Source organism: Humulus lupulus, chromosome 9, assembly GCF_963169125.1.
Source record: "Humulus lupulus chromosome 9, drHumLupu1.1, whole genome shotgun sequence".
Lineage (NCBI taxonomy): Eukaryota > Viridiplantae > Streptophyta > Magnoliopsida > Rosales > Cannabaceae > Humulus > Humulus lupulus.
Genome location: NC_084801.1, coordinates 166,241,346 through 166,257,114, shown reverse-complemented (window position 1 = coordinate 166,257,114; position 15,769 = coordinate 166,241,346). Strand labels below are relative to the sequence as shown.

Genomic DNA, 15,769 nt, shown 5'->3' with positions numbered 1-15,769 from the left:
TGGCAATGAAAAACTTAATTGAAAAAAATATAATGTTAGACAACCTAAAAAGAATAAATATTCCGAAGAAAATCAGAGATAACATCTAACTAAACAAGTTGTCTATCCATTCTAAGGGCGTACGCAACTAATCTATGAGCAGCCACATTGGCTGAACGATGAACATGGATTAGGGACACCCTTAGAAATCTGGATAACATAGGATCTGTTTGACATTATTTTATGTTTTATGTTTTTTGTTTTCAAAATTATGTTTTCAGAAATGGGAACAGAAAACAGTTTTTGTAGTTTTCAAAATACAACAGGTGTTTGGTTAATGTTTTCTAAAAATAATTTTTTAGTTTTATTTTTTTAAAAAAATCTTAAATAAATATATCTACAAAAGAGAAAAATATTTTAAAAGTTTGTAATAAATAATGAGATAAAGTAATGTGAAAGAAAAAATGATGAAAAATAAGGAGAGAAAGTAAGGAGAGAAATTTTGAGGAAAAAAAATTGAGAAGAGAGAAATTGATAGAAAAAAATGAGAGAGAGAAAGTGATGAGAGAGAAAATTGTGAGATAGAAAAAATGAGGAGAGAGAAAATGAAGATATAGGAAATGATGAAAAAGAAAATAATGAGATAATAAGTGATGGAAGAGAAAATAAGGAGATCAAAAGTGATGAGAGAGAAAGTGGTGTTAGAGAAAGTAAGGAGAGATAAATTAATGAGAGTGAAAGTGATGTGTGATAATAATAATTAAAAATGTTATGTGAGAAAAACAAATTGACAAATTTTTTTTTTGAAAACAATTTTTTGTTGTTATCAAAATTTTTGTTTTTTGTAACTTTATTTTTAAAAATTATTTTATAAAAACAATGCCAAACACGCCCTATTTGTTTTCAGAAAATCATTTTTAGGTTCTAAAATAAAAAAATATTTTTTTAGTTAAGGAGTCAAACACATACTTGCTATATCCTCTAACAAGAACACAAAGTCATTGTAAAAGGTATGTCGCTAATATAAGTGGACACAAGTGCTAAACAATCAATCTCTACAACATGCACTGAAAGTCACATTGATAGAATGCAATCCAACCTCACCATCAACGCCAACGCCACAAATTCTGCTTGATCTCTAAGAAATATCCTACAAAACAAAACATTAAAAAATAAACCAACATTAGTATCAGAAACTAAATGAGATAATTACATAACACAGTAGAATCTAGTGAATAAATATATATATATATATGTATGAATTATAGGAAAACAAGTAAAATTATAACTTAAAGAACCGAACGCTAGCCCTTCAGTTCATGAAAAAGTACAAGGGAAAAAGGCAAGTATACTAACACATGAAATAACAGAATAACAGTAGAACAATGAATAACTCAGTAAAATTGAACACAGTAAAAATGTTTTGACAACAAGAAAATAGATAAGAAGTTATTAAAAAAAATAATTAGTAAAAATAAAATATAATAACTAGTAAAAATATATGTTAAATTATAAATAATTAACAACTTTTTAAAAACCAATTATCAATTATCTTGAAAAACTGAAACAGACATTCTTCCAAAAAAAATAAATTGAAATAAAATTTGTATGGATAAACAAAATAAGATAAAAAACTTGAGAACAAAACTCTGGAAAACTTTTATCAGGAAAAGATATCATCATTAAACATCAAGAGATAACGTGTAACATTTTTCTAAAGAAACACGTGAAACAAAAATAAGCAATTTGAGAAGTATTTAATTTTTTTAAAAAATTACATTTAAGCTCATAAGATTAAAATAAAATATATAACCTCTCACTACAAATTCTGGCTCAGTCTGAATGTGATAAAATAGATTTTTAATTGAAATACGTGAACACCGAAACCAGACGTAAATATAAATCGATTTGGTTTGCCTTGCGTTTGCATTCATTAGACTTTGTCGTTTTTGTTGTCAGGAAAGTACGCTATTGGCTCCCCAATCAACCATCGACCATGCATTGTAGTATCACGTGAAATCTGCGTGACAAAACGACACTACAATAATGGTCGTTCGGTGCACCTCTAACCAGTGACCAAGTTACCATAGTTTGTTTGTATTGTACCACTAATTTGATAAACCACAAAAGAATCCAATACATTAAAAAAACATACAAGATGTAATTGACATAAACAAATTCCGTTAAACCTTGTCACTTTTTTTTCATGCTTTATCTCTCTCAAATCAAATTTCTTAGCTTTCTATTCACTCTTTTAAGGGACAAGAATCAAAATTCAAGTTGGTCCTACCAAGGGGCAACAAAGGCTAAAAAAGCTTGTTCTAACTTCTAAGCATCCATTATAGTCTAGAGTCCAACTACTCATAAAAGCATATACCAAAGCAACATGGCCTTTTTAGGAGGGCAATCCTCCCCCATCAAAATATTAACAGAGCATATTAGAGCATCTAACAACAATAACTGCACCAAAAAAAGACAATGACAGTGTACAGAGGCTATTGAAAAAGATTTTGCCTAGAATAAAACTTGGATATGATTCTTTCCTCTATGGATTAATGATGGCGTTGTTTAAAGCACTCACAAGACGACCCTTTTGGAGAAGGTTGGCAGGAAATGGCACGTTACAGCTAGTGATGTGTGACTTTAAGCGGGGGATGTTGGGGTGAGCGCTTCTACAACGGTGACAGCGTAACTCCATAGACAACAGCTTTTCATCATCTCCTAGTCTCACTTTTCTGTGGCTGCTGACTTCCTCCATTACATCCACAGAATCACGGAAGAAAGCAGTGGTGAATGAATTCCAGTGTTTCTTGTTCTTCAGATGTTTGGAATTGAAATCTTGGCTGATGACATGTAGGTGAAGTTGTCGCATTGATGGGGCCTGCAATAAAGATGGTCGAGAAGGCTTATTACCAAATATTGCCTTTATAGATTTCATTCCTTACTGATCCAAAGACAGATGGTATATCAAACTCAATGGGAAATTGCATGAGAATCTGGACAATCAGACAAAAAAAAAGTGCAGTAAAACACAGCTCAATAACTTGGTGACTTATACTCGTTCCAAGCCACCCTATTCTGTTCTTTTTCCAACTTAAATCAGATTCTGTCAAATGGAAAAAACAATCGATTTTATGGAAAATGATATTTTTGGAATAATTTTTTTGTTTTGAGCTATTAATAGTCTGATTAGCTCCAAGAGATAATGCTCTAAGATTTTCCCAAGTACCTTCCCCTTTCTTTCAACAACCAAAATTTCTGCTCCTAATATAACAAAATATGCCTATCATGTTCCCTATCAAAGTTTTGAACAAATAAAATAAAACAATAAGGAAGGATTTGTAAGCAAGATACCGAGTGATAGCCAAGACGAAATATCAAAGATGCATCTTCTTGCAGTAATGTTTCAGTCCACCTCAAACCAACGTTGTGCATTTTTCTCAACAATGGAAGATGCTCCTCATGTGCATCTGCTAGTTGCTCCAGACTTTCAAATCGTGTCAACACCAAAAGATGCTTCCGTGCCTGCACAAATCTCAATATCTTAGTTTAGATCAAACATAAGAAGCAGAGCCGATAAATTAAAAAAAAAGGTCAAATTTAACCTTTGGATAAAGATCATTTAGTACAACAATATCATCAGACATCTCTAGCACAACTTCCTTATGGTTATCTGGTTGCTTGGCAATGTGGTAAAGAGCTTGCGCCCATGATCCCCAGGCTTTAGTTGCTGTTCTATCAGAACTTTCACCACTCTGATGTATCCTTCCAGCTCTAGAATTAGAAACCTTATTTTCAACATGAGATTCCTTGTACTTTTTACTCCTATCAGATTCATGGTCATCATCTCTTCTAAATTTTGGCTCACTATTTTTAGGGGCCGTTTCATCGCGTCTTTGTATCTCCGACTGCTTTGAACAAAGATTATCATTACTTCCCTGGGGTAACTTCCTTACTATTGAAGCAAAACCTTCAAATAGTGATGTGTAAGCATCACGAAGAATTTTGCAGCCTGTAGCATAGTCATTTTTTAAACAGTTTGGTCTCTGTGGGTTCATATTTGGTCCAAGAACATGTATGACGTGGGTTACTCCTTCCTGGCCAAACAAGGGAGAATTTGAAGGGAGAGAAACTACTAAAGCATTCCCAGGAAGAAGAGAGTTTGTCTGTTCTTTAGTTGCAACCTCTAGTGCTGGACCTGCAGCACTGAAAATTGCAGCATTCACACCTCCACCTCCAGGTTTCAGTCGCCTGCACCGAAATATCGTTCATTTGATTTTCCTGAGATGCAGATAATCATACGAACATAGCTTATTGCTCCATTACAAGGGTGAAAGAAAGGCTTATGAATGAACCTATACGCTTCTGTGATTGTTTCAACTTAATAAATTACAGGAGTTGGGAATGTTAACAACAGAAATGGGCATCTCAGAAGATAGAGTACCTCCTGGTTAGTACAGGGTAAATCATTGCCAACTCAAGTCAACTAAATCCCTAAACTTTTCCATATTTATGTCATGCATTAAACTCAGTCAATTATCTATAATTACAACTAGAAATCAATAAACAGATCTTTGTTGAAATTTAGGAATTTTTTATGTCCATGGTAAAGGTGTTGGACGGTTGTGGAATATCCTTTTCTGGCATCATTATTTCAACCTATTAAACAAGGTGATCTAAATTAAATATATGAAGTCAGAGTAGCTTACCAATTGGCAGCATTAGCTATTACATTGCAGCGTAGGCCTCCTTGTGAATAAAGCCGAGTAATATCTCCTACAAAAGTAAAGAACTTGTTGGAGTCAATGTTTCTCTTTGATGCTTTTTCCTTAACCAAAGACAAAATCTTTGATCTATGAGTCAAGTCTACTAAGACAAGTCTAGCATTTCCAATCCTGTCCAAAAATTCCTCAACTTTCTCAACAATAATGGCAGATGCCTTCTCGTGGTTGAATTGGAAATCTGATGTGGAAATAGATGGAAATGCCAATGTGGGAGCATCATCCAGAGAAACAGAAACATCCCTATTCACGCCTTCCATTGGGTCTTTATGTTCATTTATTTCCGTAGCAGCATTATCTGAAAATGACACTGGTCCTTTAAAACAGGAATCTTTTTCCTCGTTTTTTTTTAGAAAAGCAGAATTCGGATCACTAGTTGCAACAGATCCAACATTATCAGATTCAGCAGGTTCTGATTTTTTAAAGAACTTCATTATACCGAGCTGAACTTTAGCATCTGACTTTTTCTGACTGAAAACACCTTTGGGTGGAGTATCCAAAGGACCAAGTGCACTATATGTATTAATGGCACCTTCAACATCACTCTCATTTTGGCAGAAAGTTATTCTAGTAAATCCTTCACTAAGCTTAGGAAATTCTTTATTTTGCAGCATTCTGTTCACAACAGCTGCAGCTCTTCCACCTTGCAAGTTTCCCTCATGACCAGTTCGTTTGACAGATCGAGATATACAAAGCCGAGCAGGCAGATCAAGCACCACAGCATGCATGTCGACTTTGGGGTCACCAAGCTTAACAAATTCTGCACGCTGTTCCCTGTCCAAGTTGCATCTGTCAATGAACACACTTTTTCCATCATTCAGTGCAGTGGTTGCACTCTTTATACATTGAGCTTTAGTCCCAGCTTTACCATTTGCAATATTGTCCTGTAACACATAATATAGAAAATTTAACATATCAAAGACAACATTCTAGATGACTAAACTTCTAGTACAAAATATAGATAGAGATATGCCTCAAATTTCTTCCCTGAATTAAATAAAATATTATTACAAAACAAAGTTCCTAATTATAGTTAAACCACTATAATCATTAAACACAAACAAAAAAAAAATGAACACAAATAATGTAAATTTAATTACAAAAATCTCATGGTTAGCCCAAAAAAACCCAGACATACTGCCAGTGATGGACCATAGTTCGTCCCTCACCCAATTTCCAATGACGGGTCTAAAAGAAATAAAGAAATTATGTTCCAAACCCTGTTTCCATAATGGGCACTCATGTAACTGTATGCTCTTAATAGGAGATAATCCTGAATCAAAATACAGCGGTTATGAACATCATAACACACCAACAGTCCAAAATTTGTAATGCCATTTTGAATATTTTAGGGTCAACAACATTGTTAATTGCCACAATTTTTTTCCTCGTAGTGAATGTCTCTATAGGGAAGATAGAATGATTCATTTATAAAATATTGGACGTGTGGTTCCTTTGACATCACTTACGAACACCTTTCAGCAAATGCCAGTTGATACAGTCTTAAAAAACCAATAACAAACATAAAAACATCAAGCGATGAACAACAAGCTTATTAACGACCCTGGATGTAAGGCAGCAAGCCAACAATATTTCACATTATAAAGACCTTAATAAAACATAGCACTTGTAACATCCATAGGACAAACCGGCCAAAACTCTAAGAAAAACTTAGAGTCGTCACTACATTGTACTTAAATCTTTATCACAATCAGTGAAAAGTGGTAATTTCAAGTTCAAAATAGAAACATAAACCCATTGGGGCATTTCATCAAACACGTAGAACCCATCAAGGGTTGTAGAAAAAACCTGGCAAATGCGAACCCATGGTCGAGTGGAGAAGCGCATGACTTCTTCACAGAAAGTACTTTTTCCACTGCCCGGTGGACCAATCAAGATTACAACCATAGTCTTCCCTTTCCCTTGCTCTTCTTCGCCTTCAAACATCATCAATTTTTGTTTTGTTAAGCAATGTTAAAATGAAGGAATATTGATTATAATCGACTTCAACCTAATAACAGTAATTAGACAAAGGTTGTAGATATACATATATTTATACCTGCTTTTGAGTAAGTATCGATATCCATGTCCGCCATCTTTCTTCACCTGTAGATGGAGACTCTATATAGGGTCTCTCTGTAAAGCATAATAAATTGTTGACTTTCTTATTATTTTTTTTTTCTATTTTCAAGTGCAAGCCTTTTCAGTTGCAAATATTTGAGTTTAGTTATGATCTCATTTTGTCTTTTGCTTTCATGCTTATCTTTCTATGCTTTCTCAATTATTTAAATGTTTTTTTGAGGATTATTTATTTATTTGACATGTTTTTTGAGGATTATTTTAGAGAAATTATAGTAAATAGTCCAAAATAAAGGCATCAAGAAATTAATATGTTTATTTTTAAAATTGTAGAAAAATAACCATTTTATATTTTTGATTACCTAAAATGTATTTTTTTTTATAATTTATTTATTTATTTAGGATTGTATGACTTTAATATAGTAGTATATGTATATTAGTTTTGTTTAATTAATTTTTATTTTAAAGTTATATTGATATTTTAAGTTTTTTATAGGTTGTTGGTATATTATTTTCCAATTAGTGTATATGGTTTTTGTGGTATGGTATATAATTTTTTTTTTGTGATATTTAGTTTCAATTTTATTATACATAGTGGTAGTATATAATTTTGTATCAGGTATATACATTTTAATGGTAGTATATAACTTTGTTAGCATAGTGTACATTTTTTAGTACTAATTTTGTATGTTTTGATGGTATATTATTTTTCAACTCATTATATATACTTTGTGTTATGGTATATCATTCAACAACCCATAAAAAACGAAAAAAAAATCAAAATAACTTTAAAATAAAAACTAATTAAACAAAACTAATATACATATACCATAATATTAAAATATTTAGAATAAAATAGTAATTTGTTAAAGAACATATTTGGTAATATGTGATTTTAATGAGATGATTATGCTATTTTACTACAAAATTAAAAACATGGACATTTACTTACTTTCACACATCATTAAGGGTCATTTTGCACCACGCCCCATTATTTTAAGGTTAATTTGATTATTGGACTTGGACCTTAATTTAATTATATTATATTTTAGTATATATTTTCAGAAGAAATAAATCATAACATTATTCGTTATCAGAAGAAAATTAGTATGTTATCTAAGTTAAAAATTAAAAAACTATATTAATATAATTCGGAACCTATACTAAAATTCACATTTCTTTTTATTTTAGTCCAAATTGTTACTAGAAAAAAGTTTTACATGATTTGGTGAAAAAAAAACATACTACTGTCCACGTCAGCACCTAACGACACGTAGTGATGCGAGGGACAGGCTTCCGGAGAAGTTCTCAAAGGGAGACGACCTGGTGACACGCAAGCAACATACTATTTTCCAAGTCCCCGAGGAGAGGCCTCGAGATCCTTTGCAGGCTCTTGACGCATGACCCCTCGGGGGAGCACAGAGGTCAGACCCCTCTGTGGCAACTCCTCGGAGGGTCGAAAAGTCTCCATAACGGCTTTGCGAGATTTTCGAAGATTTGAGGGGCCACTTTCCAGGGAGTGGTCCCAGGCATCCTTTCCGTTAGGATTTCGGGACCACCTACTTTTTAGGCTAGGAAACTGCCCTTTTAGGCGTATGGCTAGGCGACATGTGTAATATGCCTATTGTAACGTCTCAAAACTCCAAATAAGGTTTAATATTTTGGTTAGTGTGTCGGGAGGGTATAAGTGAAATTATTGTGAAATTATGTGATAATAATTAAATATATATGTGAATGTGTGAATTATATGAGTTCTATTATGATATGATTGTTTATGCATGTTTATGTGTATTAAATGTGTTTAAAGATCTGTTTTTGTTAAAAATTGGCATTTTTGTTATTTCGACTCGTTAAGGGTATACTTGTGATTTATTGTGTTATGTGCATATGACCACATTATTATGTGGATATATTTGAGATGTTTGGCACAAGTGGATCCTTTCGAGCATTTTAGTGGAAAAGTCACAATGGAGATAAATGTCTAGCTCGGGTCGAGCCAATGGGTATTTTGGGAATTTTAATATTTCGGGATTTATTGGTAATGAAATAAATTGGTGAAATATTTGTATTTTAGGGATTGATGGATTAATTAGGAAGTTTGAGGTGTAATTAGAGTTTTAAGCAAAAAGACTAAAATGCCTTTGAAGTCAACTTGGGGATTAAGTGTAAGGCAAGGGCAAAATGGTCATTTGACCATATAATTTGTAAGAGAGGACAAATCTGATTACTCTTCTTCTCCTTCACTTTTTTTGGAGTCTCCTTGAATGTTCTAAGGCTTTTTCCTTTGAAAACCAAGGATTTCTCAAGCTAGGAAGCCACTTCTTGGAATTTTGAGGAACTTTAGAGAAGATTCAAGCCTCAAGGAGAAGTTGGAAGTTGCTTAGCATCATTACTAACCTTAGGTTTCGAATTTTTCTTCGGCAGAGGTAAGCTTTCTTTGAGGTTTTCATCTTTTTTCTCATGTTCTTGATAAATTGGGGGACTTTGATGATTTTGAGTTCAAGGGAGGGGTTTTAAGGTTGGTTGATGAGCATTTGAGTATTAGAATGCAACTTTAGATATTTTTGAAGTTGTATTTTAGATTGGAATCCATGAATTTAGAGTGATTCTCGGATTTGGGAAAAATTGGAGTTTTAGAGCCCTAAAGTTACAAATTTCTATTTTTAAAGGGGTTTGATATTTGATTTCTGTTTGTGGGGTGTTATGAAGTACTATGACTGTTTTAATACTTTAATTATGATTTGGATACAAGTTGGAACGAATTTTTTTTTGAGTTTGGGTTTTTGAAAATCACATAAAAAAAAAAGTGTAGAATTGGCCTCTAACTTGCGTCGATCGACCAGCCTGTGCTGGTAGCCATATTTTTGGGTTGTTTTCAAGTGTTTTCGATGGGTAGCCCTGAGGGATTGAAAGCTAAGGTTCCTAGGACATTTTGAGGCATGATTAAGGGGTATTTAAGGCCTAGAAAAGTTCATAGCAACCATGTGTTCAATTTTAGTTCGAGAGAAACTAAACATGCACTTTATTGTTGTGACTATGGTTCCCGAGAGGATCACACTCGAGGTCGTCTTAATTCCTTGTGTTGGACCGAGGTAAGAAAACTCACACATGCACCTTGTGTTGGGCATTGGCCATGTTATCTATACTCAGTTATAAATGTGTTGTGTATCTTTCCTATTATTACTATTCCATTTTCTTGCTTTATGATTGTCTAGGTTTGATCATCATAGGTCATATTCGACAAGACATGCAGAATTTAGGTTGTGATGGCGTGAGACCACTGCAGAGTGTTGTTCACACACTCGCTTGGCACTAGTCGTGTACTCTGTTAATGAACTAAAATGAGTCATTTATTTCTTGTGGAAGAATGTTGTTAGCTATCATGTTCAATTAGTTAATTATAGTGTCATAATGTTTTTCTTGCTGGGCCTTGGCTCACGGGTGCTTCGTGGTGCAGGTAAATGCAAAGGAAAGGCCGACCAGCCATGAGTTGGGGGGCTTTAGGGCGACACCTACATGTTCGGCATGCTTGGCCACCATGGTCAAGTTATTTTGAAGGACTTAGGTTATGAGTCCAATTTTGTCGCTTAGGTCGACTATTTTGTAAACTTTGTTTATAATTATGTTGTAATTAACTTTTTGGGATCCCTTGTAAATATTTTAAGTTTATAAATGAAAAGTTTACATCTTTTGACTAAAATTTTATCACCTGCGCCTTTAATTAATTTTAATTACACTTTTGAGTCCAAATGACTTGCTTAACAAGTTAAACACTATTTTTAATACACAATGTAACGGTCCTAGATTAGTAGGGTGTTACACCTATTGTGTAATGAATATTTCTCCAAAGAATGTGGGAATAAAATGATATGTAATAAATGTTGACAACCCCTTTATCTCCCCTCACACTGCCTATAAATAGGTCATGAGGGAGTCATTTGTAAAGATTTGAAACCCTAGATTTTGGACCCCTAATGACCTTGGAGCAAGGCAACTCTCTTCCTAAGCTGTAAACCCTAAAAAGCTTGTCATTTCAGCAAGCTTTCTATAATACAAGTGACTCGTGAACTAGGCCTTGTTAACAACCGAACCACATAAAAATCTATTGTGTCATTTATTCTTTTATATCAGCCCTTCTTCTTATTTTATTGAGTTGATAGAAATTTGGGTCAACATTTTGATACTTTTATTGAGATTTGTAGAAAGTTAGAAAGAAGCCTCGATCATGGTTGATACGCAAAACCAGTCTCAAGCGAATCCTTAGGCACACCCGCATCATGAGAGGCCAGAGGACCTTCCTCCCGTCGCAGATCCACCGTTGGAGGAAGAAAATGAAATACCAGCACTACACCAAATACCCTTATCATAACACAAAATATAATACTCTGAAAAAGTATTATGATATACATATATGTGGTAAAATAAAAAAATGGTGCTAATTTATTTTGGTGCCCGCCTATAACTTGTTATATTTTTTTCCTAGCCAGCCTATAACTCTCCCGTTTTCTTCTTTGCACCCATCTGCGCTCTCCCTACTTGAAATCTTCCATTTACGCAATACCCACCATTAGAATCAACCAGTCCCTTCTGAACGATGACCATTTTATGCTTTGCGCCGTCTGCAAGGACTAGTTCGAGCTTGGCATTGAGGCCAAACTGCTTCCCTGTAAGCATCTCTACCATCCCGACTGCATTCTGCCCTGGCTTGCTCACCATAACTCCTGCCCCGTTTGTCGGTTTCGGTTACCCGCAGAGCAAGCCAACCTTGACTCTTTTGGGTCCCCGGAAGGGGTTTTGAGGTTAGGGGACTTGATGATGGGGGATGAGGACTGGTTTGATTACACTAGTACTTTGAGATATATTTCTAGGAGGCACGATCTTCTGTTTGCCGCTGGTAATGGTGGTAGCGGCGGCATTCAGGGCTCATTCTCTCCCAACCAGATTGCAGAGGTGGAGACAGAGACGGAGACGGAAAGAGACTCTTCGTCCAGTGTCTTCTTTCGTTCAGGGCTCGAGGCCATGGAGATGAAATGGAAGAAGATGGAAGAAGAAGAAGAATATGAGGAACAACGAAAGAAGGCACTGAACGAAGAGTCTCGGAAACAACAGGTACTTTCTTCTTTTCTTTACTTTCTCGGAGTATTTTGGTTTTAACGGCTGTTTGGTTGCTGGAAAAGAATAAAAAACTAACCAAATTAATATAATATACCTAAAGGTTTGAGATATTGATATGGAAAGAAGAACTTTGTTTGTCTTGTTATAGAATGTTTTGAGTTTTCGCTGATTGGCAGAGAGAATATGTAATTCTAGAAAGGAAATTATAGTTGCTTTGTTAAATTTATGACAGGCTGAGACTGCACATGAGGGTAATGAGAGTGATGAAGGGGAATACGAAGAAGGGCCTGCTGAAATTATCTGGTAAGGAAATGAGATCATTTTCAAGAAGAAAAGGATCAGGGTCTCGAAGAAAAACAGTCAGCTAGATGACTTAAGTAGAAAAAAGGTATGGATATGAATATCAAGTTTGGGTTTCATTTGTGTATATATCGCCCTGTGAAGTGCTTTCTCATGTGGTTCGACCAAGATTTAAACACTCAATCTTATTATTTTTGCTTTGCAGGATGTTGATAGGCCCACGTCTAATCCTCTTGCACCAGAATCTGAAACTTTTGCTAAGTATAAAAACTCATTGATGTCAGGACAACAATTGATTGAGAGTGTTGCCGAACAAGTACCAAGTTTCGGAACTGAACTGGTATTTCTCCAATACTGTGTATCATGTCTCTCTAACACTATTTGTTATCAAGTTCTCATCCATTAGGATCCATGAAAAAAGGTTTAGTCTCTTCCAAGGGCAGTGACTGTGTTATCGGGTTTGGTGACTTAATAGCTATTAGACAACTTTCTTTTGGTAGACAAGAAATATATATATACATCTGAATGTCATATTCATAGTTACGAATGAGCAAGCTTTCACCATTTGCCTATGTGTTTAAACTATATATTTAGATCATTTGCTTTTCTATGTCGTGTTGAAAGGATAAATTTGAATATTAGGTGTAAGCAATATTGTTAGTTTTAGCTGCCATTGGAGGTGTTTTTGAGATTTCTTTACTCGTTTATTGCATATACATGAGGAGAGTAAAAGGTAATGGTTTTTTTTTTCTGTATGTTTTAATCACTTTTTTTTTAATATGGCTCGTATGGGGTTAGCTCAAAGTCAAAGATAAAAGAGAATCTATATAACAAGCTCAAGTATTATTTTGGAGCCTTTAATAGTGGAAAGTTTGTTCATGATTTTACACTGTATTTATTGAAGCTTGGCCATTTGTTTTTATGAGAAAATTGATAATGGCAAGTAAATGCTTAAATTTTGACTTTCAATTCTTAAATATAGATATATCTACATCTATATCAAGTAAGGCTTAACTTAATATGTTTGATTAGTCGTGCTCATATATATCATGCTCAATGTAAAGCCTCACCAAAATTGGAGCTGCTAAGACTTCTGTATAAGCTATTTTTGCACTGTGCATAATGTGTTTGATGAAATGTCTCTCTGAAGTTTATGCAGACCATAAAAAATGTTTAATAATATCTTCACTTTTTGTTTCTAGCAGAAAATAAAAGAATGGGTATGAATTTATATTCTGGAAGGTTGTAAAAAAGGGAATTACCTTTTCTTATTTATAATTTTATTAATTAAGCCTTGCATTCTAAATCCGCTCCTAGCTTTATGGCATCCCTTTTTTTCATATTCATTGTCTGTTTTTTTTTTTATCATTTTGGCTCTTCATATATTTTTTCAGTTATGAAAGTCATAATTAATTTTCTCTCTCTTTCTCTTGTACTCTGCTTAAAGAATATTAGCTTTGTTGAAGGAAGGACCTTTTCCTTTTCTGATCTTTTATTTCAGATCAGATTTTTTGTTGGTCAATGCTCAAAAGGAGGAGACAATATTGATCATCAATATAAGCTCTTCTTTGAAACCATTGAATCTAAATCTACAAGATCATTTGTGGTAATAATCTCATTATGTTCTTTTTCTTAGTAAATTATTTTCTCTATTTTTTTTCTCTACAAATTCTATAAATGAATTATAGACTTGTACCGAATTTGATTTTGATCACAATTATGCTTAATCTGTTTGATCAAATGCTTACATGAAAATTATGAGCAAGTCTTTTTTTTTTTATCATTATGGCTCTTCATATATCTTTCTAGTTATGAAACTGGTAATTAATTTTGTATTTATATATTTGTAGTTTTTTATATTTATTTATCTAATATTATCTTTATTATTTATATTTTTGAAATAAATTAGAGAGTGATCTGAATTTTTAAGAAAACCACAGAAATGTGATATTTGGAAGGTCTCTGAGTTGCGTAAAAAAATTTTGGGGTTTGTTTAGATCTTAGGACATGGGTTTTTTATTTAATTTTCATGGAGCTTGGTTGTTTAACAATGGAGGTTGTGCTCACTTGGCCCAGTCCAAGGACCTTATACTTCTAATTTTCATGGAGCTTTGTTGTTTTTATATATGGAGTTAGGGTTTACTTGGTATAGTCCAAGGATCTAGAAAAGTTGCCTGAGGCTGATAGTTTGGACAATCACATTTCATTTCAGGTAAACACACCCAATTTTTGTTATAGAATTTTGAACTTTTTTCTTTTCTTTTCTTTTCTGGGTCTATTATGTGTTAAAATATCATGTAATATTTTTTTTCAGTATGAGGATATGAATGCAATGCAGATAAAAATTAAAAAGAGCATGTAAAAAATAATATTGACTTAGATGACATGAAGTGCATGAAAAAACAGTAAAAGATGACATGAATGGAACTATCATAGACTAAACCAACTCCTCTTTATTGACCCAGATGTTGTGTGAGACTTGTGAAAGTTTTAGTACCTATGTGTTCACTAGATGATGGCGTATATTTCATTATTTTCATAGTTTTATCATGCTCTCTAGACTAACTCAGCTTGTGTTTTCAAACTCGAGTAGCATGTATCCACAACATGTATACAAATAAACATATATTTATATACTCTGGCAAGCAAGCAAGTATGTTAACATTCTCATATTTTAATAATAAATTTGTAGAGGTGCATTCAAATTAAAAATCACATATACATTATTTATCATATATTTACTCTATTTCTAATATTGAATCTACTAATTTTTATTATGGGACTAGTAATGATATGAAAAAGGTTCTCGTTCACATAATTAAATAGTTGGGGATATTGTTTTCTCATACACTTATTATGACATTTATTGTCAATTGTTCAGGTTCCCTCTCCTCTTACAAAACATTTTCTATGGTGGAACTCTTGCTTTTTCCTGGTACATAGTCAACTGGGCTATTTCTTTATGTCTTGACAGAACCAATGAAGAGAAACTCAGGTACATTGTCAATTAAGCTATCCTACTACTGTATACTCTGCCTTTTGGATTTTTTTTTAATCTTTAATCATTTTTGGGTTCTTTTTGTTAGTGACAGCAATGGCTTAGTTTTTTGGTACAAAGCTGAGATGAGTCACCTTATTAAGTCAATAAACCATGGATCAAGTAAGTTTTCTTTCTTTTATAAATATGATTGAATATGCAGATCTATTTTTATTTGAAAATAAATGCGCGTTCTGTTTTTTTAACTTTGATTATAAATAGTTGAAATCTAGGACTTTTGGGGAATTCGCATACTATCATTACGAGTTTGGAACTCTTTTTATGTTATGTAAATAAAAATAATTCTTGAGCACTATAAAGGCTATAATAGTTGAAATCTTGATGATTATGCAAACCTGTGTAAGAATTAGGAACACATTTATGCTTTCTATTTATTGCTGACCATTGAATTTATTACTTGAGATCCATCTTCTCATCACGACCTTTTTACATGGGTAGAGAGGTGTTTGTAATTCTA

At 33.5% G+C, this 15,769-nt stretch overlaps 2 protein-coding genes across 5 annotated transcripts; one reads left to right on the top strand and one right to left on the bottom strand.

The window, feature by feature from the left end:
* Positions 1-937: 937 nt before the first annotated feature.
* LOC133800962 (transcription factor bHLH140) lies at positions 938-6,975 on the bottom strand. 3 transcript variants are annotated; one of them, XM_062239078.1, is made up of 7 exons: positions 6,820-6,975; positions 6,570-6,697; positions 4,689-5,644; positions 3,585-4,230; positions 3,334-3,504; positions 2,561-2,860; positions 938-1,129 (listed from the first exon to the last, which is right to left on the bottom strand). In XM_062239078.1, exons 1-7 carry the CDS (start codon positions 6,854-6,856, stop codon positions 1,118-1,120), a joined length of 2,250 nt encoding a protein of 749 aa, XP_062095062.1. In that variant the 5' UTR covers positions 6,857-6,975; the 3' UTR covers positions 938-1,117. The 3 variants fall into 3 exon arrangements, with proteins under 3 accessions (XP_062095062.1, XP_062095060.1, XP_062095061.1); XM_062239076.1 differs by lacking the exon at positions 938-1,129 and adding an exon at positions 1,849-1,999; XM_062239077.1 differs by lacking the exon at positions 938-1,129 and having other exon boundaries at positions 2,158-2,860.
* Positions 6,976-11,454: 4,479 nt separating this feature from the next.
* On the top strand, positions 11,455-15,457 carry LOC133802389 (uncharacterized). 2 transcript variants are annotated; one of them, XR_009877295.1, is made up of 4 exons: positions 11,455-11,948; positions 12,187-12,257; positions 12,460-12,594; positions 15,341-15,457. XR_009877295.1 is itself a non-coding variant. In XM_062240685.1 (3 exons), the coding sequence occupies exons 1-3, from the start codon at positions 11,652-11,654 to the stop codon at positions 12,530-12,532; spliced, it is 441 nt and encodes a 146-aa protein (XP_062096669.1). In that variant the 5' UTR covers positions 11,455-11,651; the 3' UTR covers positions 12,533-12,818. The 2 variants fall into 2 exon arrangements, 1 of the variants encoding a protein (XP_062096669.1); XM_062240685.1 differs by lacking the exon at positions 15,341-15,457 and having other exon boundaries at positions 12,460-12,818.
* The last annotated feature ends 312 nt before the right edge of the window (positions 15,458-15,769 follow it).

Excerpts from the sequence above, each read along its gene's own strand:
- LOC133800962 (XM_062239076.1), bottom strand. The coding sequence starts at position 6,856 with ATGGCGGACATGGATATCGATACTTACTCAAAAGCAG. Across the intron at positions 6,698-6,819 it reads CGATACTTACTCAAAAGCAG|GCGAAGAAGAGCAAGGGAAA; the intron begins GTATAAATATAT and ends TGATGTTTGAAG. Across the intron at positions 2,000-2,560 it reads TTCTCCAAAAGGGTCGTCTT|ATTTCACGTGATACTACAAT; the intron begins GTGAGTGCTTTA and ends TTTGTCACGCAG.
- LOC133802389 (XM_062240685.1), top strand. The coding sequence starts at position 11,652 with ATGATGGGGGATGAGGACTGGTTTGATTACACTAGTACTTTGAGATAT. Across the intron at positions 11,949-12,186 it reads AAGAGTCTCGGAAACAACAG|GCTGAGACTGCACATGAGGG; the intron begins GTACTTTCTTCT and ends AATTTATGACAG. Across the intron at positions 12,258-12,459 it reads GGGCCTGCTGAAATTATCTG|GATGTTGATAGGCCCACGTC; the intron begins GTAAGGAAATGA and ends TTTGCTTTGCAG.